We start from the raw sequence: 13963 nt of genomic DNA, 5'->3' as shown, positions 1-13963 counted from the left end.
ATAGCAGTTTCATTAAACAATTCTGGCAGTGGAAGAAAATCTCATAATTTACAGTACATTACATTATCAAAGATATAATGCTGCACCTGCAACGCTCACTCGTGAGTAAAATCATAGTTGACCGTGTGTCCACTCGGCTAAAACATGTGTCTTAATACTAACGGATTTCAGGTTTCAAAACGTATATATAAAAAGGTATATCTATTGGTTAAGAAGCTGGTGCCAACTGTGTTAATTTAATATAAGCATGAATTCAGATTTGCCAACTGAATGCTTAAAACGTTATAAGCTGTGTCTAACTAGACACTGGAATCAGAGGAAGATAAAAAAAAAACACTTTTTCAATTCGGTTTGAAATAGCAAAGTTCCCTTAACACTTATAAAAAACACAAATAATGAAAATAAAGGTGTCGTGGCCAGATTACAAATGGGAGCTAATGCATCAAGTTAACTTCAGTTAAGCTCATTATTAGAACTACAGACAGCGTGAGCAAAGCTTTACCATTTACGGCACACAGGACAAGTATTAGAAGTAAAGGATGCCACTGAAATCAATTCCTGTTTTAGTGGCTGACATTACAGCCACATTATGGCTCTGAGGAAGTGAGCACTTTCCTTTTATGGTTTGTGAGCCACTGAGAACGAGTAAACTCTCAGGTGGTACTTATGGATGCACAAGACTTTTAACAGTAAATGCTGCATTACATTTGATTGTACCCTGTGTATTTATGGACTGCATCTCTGATGTGTTGCCTGTATTCCCTAGGTTGCATGGCAGACCTTGGCAACAGATGAGTTGCTGATGCAGAGAGCGTGCAAGCAGGTCAAGGGTAGAGGAAACATCTCGGGGTCGGCAGCTCTTTATTTGATTTACATTGATATTATATATTGATTTATGCAGACTTAAAGACATAGGAGTGGCAAGAATCAAACATCAGCTCGGTCAATTCATTAGGCGTGCAATCAAGCTAAAAATACTTCTCAAAACAATTTAAAATAAAAACAATATGTCACTTGTTTGTAACAGAACTGCTGCTGCAAAATAGATCAATACTGTCAGCATTTGTTTTTGTATCTTGGTTAATAATTATAAAATATTAAACTTGTGTTTGAAGTAAAGATATGCAGCACTTTTTTATCCATTATGTCCCTGTAATATTTTGTGACCTTGTTTTAGCACCATGCATTGTCCAGAACACACAGCAAGGCACAGTAATAACCTGCTACACTTTATATTTAAATTGTTAAATCTACATTACATGCCTAAAAGCGCAGCACACTTAATACATTTCCAAATGATGTGGGGGCAAGATAATTTGGTACAGATTGGCCAGATTTGGCGGACAGTTGTCTGCCTGTCGACACGTTATCTCAGCCATCCATCAATAGGACGGTTCTGTCTTTGCTATTCAGACTCGCACGCTTGCACAGTCACACCCCCGAATTTTCAGTCATGGCAGAAGTTTGGATTGTTGAGCAATCTGGTCTTAGATACACACATTGTAGGTTTGCACGTAAAGCCTGCACATGTCGCATGCAATCAAAAGAGAGTAGAGTCTCACATCAACAGGAACCGGTTTCAACTCGACAGCTCCATCACACAAGCACAGAGAAATCTACGCTGTGTCTAGAGCACAGTGGGCAATGACTCCAACTGGACATCATAGACTAAAGAGATTAACTACAAACATACCCATGGATAATAGCACAACGTAACAAATAAAGAATCACCTAAAAACCTCTTTAAACCAAATATCCTTCCCAGGCCATACTTAATGCTGACTGCATGTGAGCCAGTTATATCAACTCACAATGATGAGGGTCTCAGTACTTAGTTAACTGGAAACAGTGTTTTTGTGTGCAAATGGATCTTGGGGCAGACTCAACATTTGCTGAAAATTCATTTTAGTAAAGGTTTAAAAAGGGCTGACATTAGGGGTGCATGGGTAACAAAACTCGTCTCACGGTTTGGAGTCATGGATCAGGTCAGCAGGAACAAAAAGGGAGCAAAAATAACCTTTAGAGATGCTCCATCATGTTTTTTTGGCCGCCCATATCGATCGCTGATCGTCTATGAGCCAATAGAGAAGGTTTTTGCTGTCGTTTTGTTATAGCAGCTAGTACACAAGGCTCCAGACTGGGTTTCTTTGTCCCAAAAAATTATTTCAACTGCCCAGAAGTCAGTGAAAACTGTCAACAATTTGAATTGCTATCCTTTACATTTGTTATTGTCATCTACAAAAGCTTATTTGTGTCGCAGATCAACTCCGAGCCGTTACACCACTCTGACATCAAACTCTACACTGAAAGAAAGTATCTTGTGACAGTCGTATTAATAAACAATTATGGCAATATGATGCAATTCCATTGGAAATATAAAGCACACCATTGAGGTTCATGCTGCAGCATCATGCAAAAGACGTTGTCCCATTTTTCCAGATTCCCAATTCTATCACAGTGAGCCTTAAAGCCATTTCAACATCACAACAGAACAGACCTCCCTGATGCAAATATAAACAATATCTTCATGTAATATTTACAGGGGTGTATCTATGATTAATCTGCCTAAAACAAGGAATTTGTGTTGGGATTTAGGCACTGTGCAATAAACCCGTTAGATCTCCTGAGCAATTATACCGTGTTGTCCTTTGAGAAATCTCCCCCACGGGGACGAAGGTGAGCCGACACCTCAAGGCTTCAGCATAGCACCTCTTGAACAAAGAGGAGCAGCATATCACATTATGTTTTCACGTTCACACCTTTCCCAGCATCCAACTCTGAAACTTGGCTGGCAGGCAGGCAGAATTAGCATATCATTACACCCCCTACTGTGAAAAGAAAATAGCGGGCTGGGAGGTTAATATTGCTTCCCCGTTAAGCCAGAAGCTCTGCTCGAGTGTTCCAATGGGTCAATTAAACCACCGTGCTAGTATTAAAGAGGCAGCAGTTGTTTTTGCATGTGTGTAACCAGTATGCATTAGTCACTGGGAATTTAAAACATTTTCACCGTTGATTACTCGAGGTGCATTTCATATCCAGTGAATTTCAAAAACGACCATTATGACCAAGGTCAAACTTGAAGTTAGTTGTTTTGACGTTTTTGGTGAAACTCAATAGTATTCTGGAAGTAACAACTAGTAGGCGACTGTGGCTAAGTGGAGAGCAGGGCCGTCCTTCAATCAGAGGATCGGCGGTTCGATCTCCGGCTCCGCTAGTTGCATGTCGATGTATCCTTGAGCAAGACACTTAACCCCACAATTGCTCCCGTAGCTGTGCCTATGGTGTGATAGAATCTGAATTGTAAGTTGCTTTGGATAAAAGCGTCTGCTAAATGACTGTAATGTAAATTACACGAATCAGAAACGATGGAAAATGTATTGTGTTTATTCTAGGGAGTTGTGCCATTCGTCGACTAGTCGCTTTAACGTTGCTGCCCTCGCTAGTCACCAGAAATACTAGTCTGTTAAACTTATTATTTTAGTAATTTACACATTTAAAATCAGATATTGACATATGCTGTCTCAGCTGATACTGCGGAGAGATGCCACTTTTCCTGCAGCAGCAGTTGGGCTAAGTTATTGGTTGGGAGGAAACCCTGGGGCATCCATGGGAGACCTGATGCAACAACAACTCTTCACCGGCCTGCTATTCATTCTAGGGAAAGTTGTGGAGGTAAATTAATTCAGTGTGGCCAAGATGTCCCGGTTGCCACTAATACCTTGAGGTGAATAAGCAGCTAGGAAATGGATGGGTGGGTTAAGAGATAGGCATTCCGTCTCTATGAGACATGGTCACTGATGGGACATTTTCTCTCAACCCACACAGAAGGCAAAATAACAAAAGTGAACAGCAAAGCCAGCTGATCAAAAACCACAAGGACGAGCTCTGTCAAGAGAAAGCTCTTCTCACCAGACATGGCTGAAACTCCCTCACTGACAACCAGGGAGCTCAAGCAAAAATAAAAAGGGAATTCAAACTGCATCCATTGAAAGACAATTGTGACTGAGAATCCATCTTTTAACTATTACTCTGACTGAGTTAGACACTAAATGCCAATCGTGTAGGAAAAAAAGAAACATTTCCTTTGTTTCCTTTCCTAGACAGATAGTTGTGTTTGCCCGCAGTGTCCCTGTTACTCAAAATATCTCACTGTCAAAAGCATTATTTATTTAATTTAAGTTGGGATACCAAACTAAATGTATGACTAGCCCTAGATGGACATTGACCCTAGCTATTCTCTGAATGGTACTGTATTAATCTACATACAAAAAAAAATAAATAAATAAAATAAAAAAAAGAAGTGGCCGACTTTGTGGCACAGTTAAACAACCGTTTAGTTTTTCAGCGTGTCCACCAACAGTTCCTGTTCCTCCAACATAACTAGCATTCTGTTAAAAGGCCTTAGAGAGCTGGCACTGTTTATGGAGAAAACAATAAGAGGACAGATGTAGGCCAAGACGTAGAATACATAGTGGCCCTGTTTTCTAAAAATAAGCAACAGCAGATGCAGAGAAATAATTTGTGACAGGTTAATCTTTCACTTAACACTCAGCAACTTAACCATGTATTAACAGCAGACTAGCAGTTGCATGCTTTCAATGGAAAATGGAGTCTGCTGTTGGCTGAGAGACACTACTCACTTGGGAAATATGGCTTCATCGATTTAATGAAAGTCAACGATGAGGAATACCAAGCAGACGTTGGAAAAAATAATAATAATAACACAATTTGTCTTTTTCCAAGGTTTGCTCCCTCAGAATAATTGGTATTTATTCCAACAGCTTTAAAAGCAAACTCTCAAGTAAACAACAGATGAGATATTGACTAATGTGTCTTCTCTTGACCAGCACTTTACACAAGACTTTGGAATGCGTCTAGAAGAAAATGCATTCTGCTTATTTGTAGCTGTACACATAACCAATTAGTCTACAAATAAGCGCACAGAATTCAAGCAAATTCATAATTGCATTGTGCTCATTGGGCTGAAACGTGTACCAACAATGAAACTAATTGATTATTCTGTGCTGTGTCACAATACTGTGACAGCTAGCACACAATGACCCAAACCCTGCGTCAACAGAGTTGTACACAGGCAGGTCTGATTGCAAATAGGAGAAAAAGACAAAACAACCCTTTGAGATGGAAAAGCACCAAATTGCCATGTGGAACAAGTTTTCATAACTATGTCTAAAGTTAAAAACATTAAAATACCCCGCAGAGACATTTCAGACTACAAAGCCCCAAAACTCTATCTCAAGATTTATCAAACAAATATCTCACAATGTGCATTGTGTAAAACACTGCTGTGTGTTATTTGACAACCATGGTTGAATCCCGAGGCCAACGGCCTGTTTTCAGCACACAGCAGGTGAGGAGGCATGACGGCTGTATTATCTGATCTGCTCGGGGGCTAAATAATGACAAACTACACGGACAACCAGTTAAAGCTAAAGTGCATGCTGGGTAGTCCAACCTGTGCGCTCACTGTGTTTTACTGCTTTAACCGTCAACAAGATGTTACAGCCAAAATGGTGGCACGGACAAAAAAAAATAAAAAAGCAGTTTTTTGGTAAGGGAAATAAAAAAGGTTACTTAAAAACACAACGAGCACTGAAGGTAATGTTAAAAATAAAGAAACTTCAGACTATAAACAGTCATGTTTGTTTAGGCAACAGCCCACGAGAGCTTCTAACGGTTCTCAGTGACAGTGGAGAAGATGGGGAAAGGTGTGACCGTGGAATTGGGCTGATGAGACAGATAACATAGAGGCAGAGAGAGGCCGAGAGAGGCAGAGAGAGGCAGAGAGAGGCAGAGAGAGGCAGAGAGAGGCAGAGAGGGTTTCATTCATGTGTCAGACTAGAGGCTCTTTGTTACTACCAGAGAGGAGAAAGGCGGCCTGGAGAGAGGACGAGGATCGCCCTCGCCCACCCAACCACTTGTGCTATTGTGTTGCAACTGAAGGGATGGTCTGTGGGTTTGTCGCATTCCTGTCTCCATTATATGCACATACTGCAGAGAGGGAATTTAAAGAGGGTGCCATGTTGATCCTCAGGGTCGGAAGTCCAACGTTATTGCAGCGATTGATTTGATAGGCCACATTTAGTAATCGTTACACCTCAAAATCACATAGAACTCATCTGTTCCGTTCATGTGAGGAGTAAACAGGAAAGTATTCACATTGTTAAACCTTTAAGTAGTTTACATACAACCAAAGCCATCCCAGGGCTCGATAAGTGGGGAAATCGAATAATATGGTCTTCAAAAGGTCTGGCAAAAAAAGACTATTATATCAAAACTTTTCTGATGCCTTATCTCACTATCTAACGGCAGCCAGTCTTAGTTATTCTAGTTAAATAAATAGCCTCTGCTGATCTGCCGATACCAAAAGCAAAGCTCGTAAAATCAATTTCACGATTTTAAAACCTGAGACATTGAAAATTAAAGTCACAGCTACTTTGCATGATTCTCCCCTGCAGTGGTGTGTAGACTATTTTAAGAAACACAGGAAAGATGCAGTTTAGAACAATTAATTTCACTTATGACAGCCGGCATCTCAGCCGGCATCAGTACAAGAGACGATAAAGTGGGCAACAACGCACCACCAAGCAGAGGCTGTGCATGTTCAAAGAACACCTTAAAATAATCCTGACCAGATATAATGAACCAGATTTTCTCTTTGACACTAAAGGTGCAGAAGGCCTGAAATTCAAAACAAAGCATGGTGGCTACTTTGTAGTTGCAACTTCCAATGGAAACTAAATACAAGCACATAGCATGAAATATTTACACACCTGAAACACAACAACCTTTATTCTGTAGTTTCAGCCTAAAATAGATTTAAGATTTAATGATTCATTTCATTGTGCATCAATCGGTTGATTATTTTCTCGATTCATAGAATGTCCGAAAATGGTGGAAAAATGTCGCTCAGTGTTTCCCACAGCCCGACATGACGTCGTCAAATGTCTTGTTTTGTCCACAAGTCAAAGATTTTACGTAAAGAAACCAGAATATATTTACATTTAAGAAGCTGGAATGATTTTCTAAATAGTCCTGAAATAGACAGGAGACATGGAGTCACTAATGAATGTTTGCAAAATGGACATATTAAATATGAAATTAATCTTTACTAAATACACAGATCACAATTGATAGGGACCGTGAGTCTTTGGCACTCTTATTATATGCAGCATATATTAAAAAGGAAAACAAATATAACCTTAATGTAAAGTGTAAAATCCGTAAAGACGACAAACGCTGACATGAACGGCGCACGGATGCATTTCTAGCAGCCGACCATGTGAGCTTGACTTCAGGTGAAGCCAAAGTTACATTCCACACAGTCACCCATCTCGAACAGAGGAGCCACGGAGCCACACATCAGTCACTGGTCTACAGAGAAGCTTCTAGAACACTCCGTGGAAGGCAGCGCTGTGATGTTAAAGAGCGATAATTAAAGTGATATTGGAGCACGTGTAGCATCGGGGGTTTTCCCCCATCTGCATATGCAGTGCACACAAGTTTACAAAGCAGTTTCTTTATGTACAGTCATTACATAGTTACAGGATCGTCATAAGGGCCATAATGCTCTAATAATCTTTGCACTCTTTTGTTTCTCTTTTCGTGTTTTAACATTGATATTTCCACTTAATATAGAGAAGCTGGGAACACTCATTTGCATTGTGGAAATCACGTATTATCATCCTACATAAGGAGAGATGTGTTAAATAAGAAAACTGTCTTTGAGTGAAGGTGTACTTTTAATAATATTAGCTGCCTGCTAGCTCAGCAGTTTCCTAGCGACCCAGGGTCGACTGAAAATGACATCAGAGTCGATGATAAGTCGCTCGGTAGCTTTTGTTGCAACCCGACTGAGAATTAATGCCACACTTTGCAGCTCCTTGCAGCTTCTTGGCATCTCGTTTTCGGTTGGCGAGACCAAGAAAACCAGAACAGGGCTGCTTCCTGTCAAACTGTGGTCTGCTTACAGCACAGGAGCTCACAGAAAGCGACTGCACGTTGACACCTGCCATAAAAGGTGAAGGAAACGAGCGACTAGGAAAGAAAGTCACACATTAACAAAGTACAAGAGAGACTCAGATACGTCTCTCAGGAGCTGGCAGAACAAACGAGGCCGAAAAACACCAGCGACCATTGGACCATTTGGAAGTTGACAGGTAGCCAGAAAAAGGTCTCCAGTGGTTTCTCTGGCTTCTTCACCAGGACCTTTGTGGGGTGCAAGAAGCATCCTGCGTGATAGGTGTGTGTGATCGTGTGGGCTGACAGCGGCTGCCCGGTGTTTTATCTGAACCACTCTGGTTTTCCATTCGGTTTTTCAGTGCCACAAACTAACCAATTAGATTCTAGAAAGAGTCATAGGGTTGTGAAGTAGGGCGTTGATTCTCAGTGGAAATGGGAGCAGCCCTTTCACATCATTATTATTAGGCCTTTGTTTCAGTGTAGAATATACTGCATACTGCTGCTTCGAATGCTAATATAGGCGTTTAAACAATAAAAAACTAAAAGCCAATGTAACGAAAGTCCGGGGAAAGTTTTACTTTCCGTTCTGTAGAGCAAACATTTTATGAAGGACGCTGTGCGTGTACCGGCTACTTATTTCAATTAGCCACTGAAAAAAGAACATTTTCAAGTGTGATAAAACTGCACTTATGCTTGGTTTTCAAAGCATGAAAAAAAAGAAATGAAGAAAAAGAAATGTTGTGAAGTTCACTGCCTCCTCCGCTTCAAAAAGACTTTGATATTGTCAACCGAGACAGGTGCGACCCACCGAGCAACGACGAGGAAACCGAAACATCTCAGCAGCAGAATATGAGAGAATACAGTTAATGAGTGGCTGTGTGTTTAGGATGCTATTACCAGTTTAAATATTACCAGTTAGGTATTACAAGGACAAGGCTTTGAAAGGGTTCAACTCCACGTTCTCAACTTTACTTTCACTTTGACCTGAAACAGACATACTGTCGTACCATTAACAGAGGTGTAGTGTGAGGTACAGCTCCTTTACAGCTTAATGAGCTGCTTCTTCTGTTCATAACTCTAGCCCCGCGTGTCACAAGTCATCACAACCGCCGTTTGAGGTCACGCTAGAGTATTTCGAGACAATCCTCCGGAGGAAACTATGTTGCATTCAACCAGATACAGTGGAGGACTCGCGCAAACGAGATACTGCTAAAGAGAAGAGTCAGGCCTCTGGTAAATCAGATTATGAAGGAGCTGAGGACGTGGAGGGTGGTGAGCATAACGGAATGCTTGGAGCCATTGCTCAAAGCCCTAAAATGACACTGACCATGTTAAACATGGAGTCCCAGAGGCACAGATGGAGCCACACACTGATGTTCATGTCAAAAGATATGCCCGGCTGAAAGAAATTCAAAAAGTAATTAGAAGCCATCTCTCTTTGGACTGTGCGGCTGAAAACAATACCTCCTTGTGATATGCATCATATTTTCTGTCCTTAAATCTAAAGCCACGAGGCAGTCACGTGTTCTTCTGACTCTCGGAACAAAGCTGTGACTAAGGAAGCAAGCTATTTGAGGCATCTCTATCAAAGTATTCCATTCAATGTTTAGCTCTTATTAAAAAAAACTATATTTTCTCTACTAAAGAAAAAACCCCACAAATGTCACTTTAGCCAACATGAGCCACTGGCCTTATTTTTAAATAAGCGTCCCGCTGGAGCTGAAACGCTACGTTGATAAATCAATTATCTGAAACGGGAGGAGATGCTGCTGCTCTGAGAACTTGTGAGTGACATTTTCCAACATTTTCTTTTAGCAACCAAAAGATCATTCGATATTAATGAAAATTGTTACGTTATAAAATACAATATGTCAATTTACATCCTAGGCTTAGCGTGAAAAGAATATGATGGAGTTGCTTTAGCTAAAATCTTCGACTTTTGATCTGTATTTATGCTTTCTTGTGGTGCCCGTGAAGGCCTGGAGGTTGGATGATTAGTCATGAGAAGTGTCCTCACTACCTCACCGTGCGGGTTGGTGTTGGAGCAAACTGGACTACAGACATGGAGGATGAGCCTCCCTTTTTCCTAAAAAAAAAAAAAGGACTCCATTGTGTTGCCACAGTGACAAAGCGGTTTTGCTAGTTCCAGCTCCACCTCCTTTCCTCCCACCTAACCAGCCAGACTCTATAAGAGCATGGCCCTTCCTCTCCTTCACGCTGAACTTCATTGGTACCGGTGTAGTTTCATTCATTCTCGTGCAGACGCTGCGAAGTCATTTCATAACTCGGGGGAAGCCAAAGGGCCATCAGTGCTGCAGACATTCAAAGCTGGATAAGGAATGTAGGGTGGCCAACAGGTATTAGACAAATAACACACACACACACACACACACACACACACACACACACACACACATTGACCTGGATATGTCACAAAAAGCACCAGCTGATTTACTTCAACAGCTTTGCCGCCATGCTCACTCTCCTGACATAGCATCCTGTCTTATTTCATTAAAAACCTAATAACTGCATGTGGATACACAATTAGACGGCCATTTAAATTGTAAGAGGCATATTAAAGTAGACAAATAATGAAGTTTTTTGCACTGAAACTGCAACAATAGTAGCTATCTGATACACGATACATAATAATTCACCATTTCATATTAGGGCAACCAGAATAAAAGTAATCTAGCTCGTGACATTTCCCAATGTGTGCCTCTCACCATAAAGTATTCCACTTAATTTTGTGTTGCAGGAGCATCCACGCCTATTTCTTATTTTCTTTGCAGATGAGGATGATGTCAGACTTTTGCAAACATTTAAATGTCACTTGACAGTAGCCCTCCCCCCGCGTGACACCGTGCTATCTAAAGGCCCCATCCTGAGCTCTCTGTAATCAGCTTACCAGGTTGAACACCGTCTCCACAATGTCTCGGTTGGAAACTTCCCCAACTTCCACCAGGCCAGCAAGCACGGCGAATTTCATCTTGATCCCCCTGATGGGCACTGCGGGGTTGAGCGCCATGGCGCCCGATCTCCCCTCCTTTCCATCACCTGGCTGCGCAGCGCCCGCTGTCTCCTCGCTAGCCATTTGCTAAGGAAGGACGGGACAGGTGGTGCGTTCACAGGTAAGGCACCTGTTCACCCTTCCAATGGGGACGGTGCAGCCGATCGTCGGGAGGAGGAGAAGGAGGGCTCTATCTGCCCTTCAGCTGGGTGTTGTTGACAGTATGCAGGCACACAAAGCAAGCGTTTTTCTCCCCATCCAAAACTGTTTAGCTAAAGTGGGCAAAAAAAGGCGCAAAGATAGCGTTTTCGCCGTTGACACTGCGGGACTGGACGTGTCGCCGCTTCACTCCACAGTGAACTACTCCTCTCCCCGCTGGTCCGTAACTTGATCCCAGACGAATGGATTAAATGTCGTTTAAAAGCCGCGAGGAAGTCCGCTGCAGGTAACACGGAGGGGAGAGCAGGTGAAGAAGAGCTCGCCCTTAACCTCCGGTGCCCTTCTGCTCGTTCAAATGACTTTAATATCTCCGTACAGCAGTGGAAGTTCCTATTGTCACTGAGTCCAGACACTTGACAGGTATCGCGCTTTGGCAGAAGCGTAAAACTCACAAACTGGAGAAGGGGGGGGGGGGTTGTAAGTCCGTCAGCAGCTCTCCGGCAGAAGTCGACAAAAGGGACGGCTTGCCTGCTCGGTCCTCCCCGGCGAAAACTCCTCAGACTTGCTCAAACGTCAACGTTAACCCAGCTGCGCTGCATTCTCTTCCTGATTTACCCCGGTAGCTTCAGCTCGTCACCGCCATGACAGTGTAGCCCTTGAATGGTTGACGCATGCGCAGTGGGGCGCAGTCTATTCAGCTCATTGGCAGGTGTGTGCCGCTCAGGTGGCTCTCCGGCACGACACGCCGGGATTCAGTCACAATCAACTGCGCTGCCATGTTTATTCAGGAATAGCGACTTGCGGTTTATCCTCCTGACAGGGTTTATGAAGGCAGTGGTGGAAAATAACGCATTACAACTACTCAAGTAGGCTACTGTACTTGAGTACAATGTTGATGTACTTGTACTTCTACTACACTACATTTCAGGGGAAAATATTGTACTATTTACTTCACAGCATTTTCTCACAATTAAAGTTACTAGTTTCCTCCTACACAGCATTTTCTCACAATTAAAGTTACTAGTTTCCTCCTACACAAAACTACAATATGCTTGTTCTAGAGTATGATGCAGTATTGTACTACTAGTCTACCCAGTAGTATACAAGCTATCTATAATTGGCTCAGCAATGACAAACTTTAACATTATTATGCTCCTGTGATAAAAACAGAATAATGTATTAAATATTCTTAACACTTTGAAAAAAGCTGTTTTGCATAATGAGTACTTTTACTTTTGATACTTTACTGTAATTACACCTTGCTAATAAAACTTCTGTTCTTTTACTTAAGTAACAATTTAAATGCAGGACTTGTTCTTGTAATAGTATTTTTAAACAATGATATTTATACTTTTACTTTAGTAAAGGATCTGGGTACGCCTTCCACTGCTGGTATTTAATGCTACTCACTAAAACTCCATGAGATATAAAATATTGTATTTTTTACTGCGCTACATTTATCTCAATGCTATACTTACTTTGCAGAAGTTTTTACATTGAAAAGATCATAAATTCATATCATCTGATGCATTGCTCTAAACCACATAACTGTATATAAGAGAAGATCAGCTTTATTGATCCATCACAGGAAAATATGTCATCACAGCTGAAGTTCTACAGATGCATACTAGATAAGTAAGTAAAACAAAAATACGGATGAATACATTCTACACATATGCACTATGAGTAGAGTTAGCTGATAACACTGTTGTACTTTTATCTAAGTAAAGGTTTGAATGTAGGACTTAAACTTGTAATGGAGTGTTGTTACAATGTATTACTTCTTCTACTTGTGTAAAAGACTCTGAATACTTCTTCCACCAAAGTTCAGTGAAAACAAGCAGCCATAAATAAATCAAGTTTACCGATAAGAGAACTGACTTCTGCCACTAATCTAAATGTAATCTTTTTGTACTATAGTTAAGAAATTAAAAGGTCCTGGCAGAACAATAAGAACAGATATACTTTCACGCATTGTTTTATATTGTAGTTTGTCTATTTGTTGGTTTCTATTGTACATTTTTCTATTTTCTATTATGTCTCTTGACTTGCACAGTGTTAATTGTTATGCACCAAATCACCATGATAAATCTCTGTTATGTGCAATACTTGACAATAAAACTGCTTCTGATTCTGATTTTGAATAAATCCGCAACCCAAAAAGTAGATATTGTATGAATTTAGAAGCAATATAGATCATCCAGTAACTGTAGATAAAATCACACCTCAATGTGGTGACGGATGAAAAAATACCATAAACTACTAATAACCCTTAAAAGGAAACTTCTATTTTTAGGTAGTCTAATATGCTGAACAAGCACCAAACACTGATTTGTGCTGTGACAAAAATATAAAGAGGGCGTTGAAATGTAGTTCGAACTTTGTTATTGTGCAGCACAGCAGCACATTGACAGATGTCTGCATCCCCAGGCAGTTGAAAACCAACATTAAAGCAAAGTGACAGCTCTGCTTTGCTTGCCTTTTCAAATCACCGCCATCAACCCATGTCATGTGAGACGTTTACATTGCTGCATGCACGAGAGGTCCCAGTTTCACGTCTGCCGTTGCATGAAGGAAAATCCGATTAAATCCCAATCTGTAAAGTTAAGATCTACACGTAAACGATGCCCACTTGATAAGTAGTTATCTGCTCCCTTTGTCGACTCATCCTGGTGACTTCGTATTGGCTCTGCGGGACGGCTGAGCAACTATGCGTGTTGTTGCCACAGAGGCAGCTGGCGTCACTGTTACCGCTGACCTCCCATAAGTGTAGCTGAGCCCTCTGGGACGCTGGGAGTCATGGAAGCCAGCAGC

General features: G+C 41.3%; 1 protein-coding gene across 3 annotated transcripts in view; it reads right to left on the bottom strand.

Annotated features, from left to right (window-relative positions):
- The window catches only part of lrba (LPS-responsive vesicle trafficking, beach and anchor containing), a 180203-nt gene extending 168430 nt beyond the window's left edge, over positions 1 to 11773 (bottom strand). For all 3 annotated transcript variants that reach the window (XM_079159646.1, XM_079159648.1, XM_079159647.1), the window contains exon 1: positions 10889 to 11773. In XM_079159646.1, the coding sequence (XP_079015772.1) occupies positions 10889 to 11074 (186 nt within the window). In that variant the 5' untranslated portion in view covers positions 11075 to 11773. The remainder of the gene's footprint in view (positions 1 to 10888) is intronic.
- Positions 11774 to 13963: the final 2190 nt, after the last annotated feature.

Source organism: Pholis gunnellus (genome assembly GCF_910591455.1).
Source record: "Pholis gunnellus genome assembly, chromosome: 5".
Classification (NCBI taxonomy): domain Eukaryota; kingdom Metazoa; phylum Chordata; class Actinopteri; order Perciformes; family Pholidae; genus Pholis; species Pholis gunnellus.
This window is presented reverse-complemented; position numbering and strand designations above follow the sequence as displayed.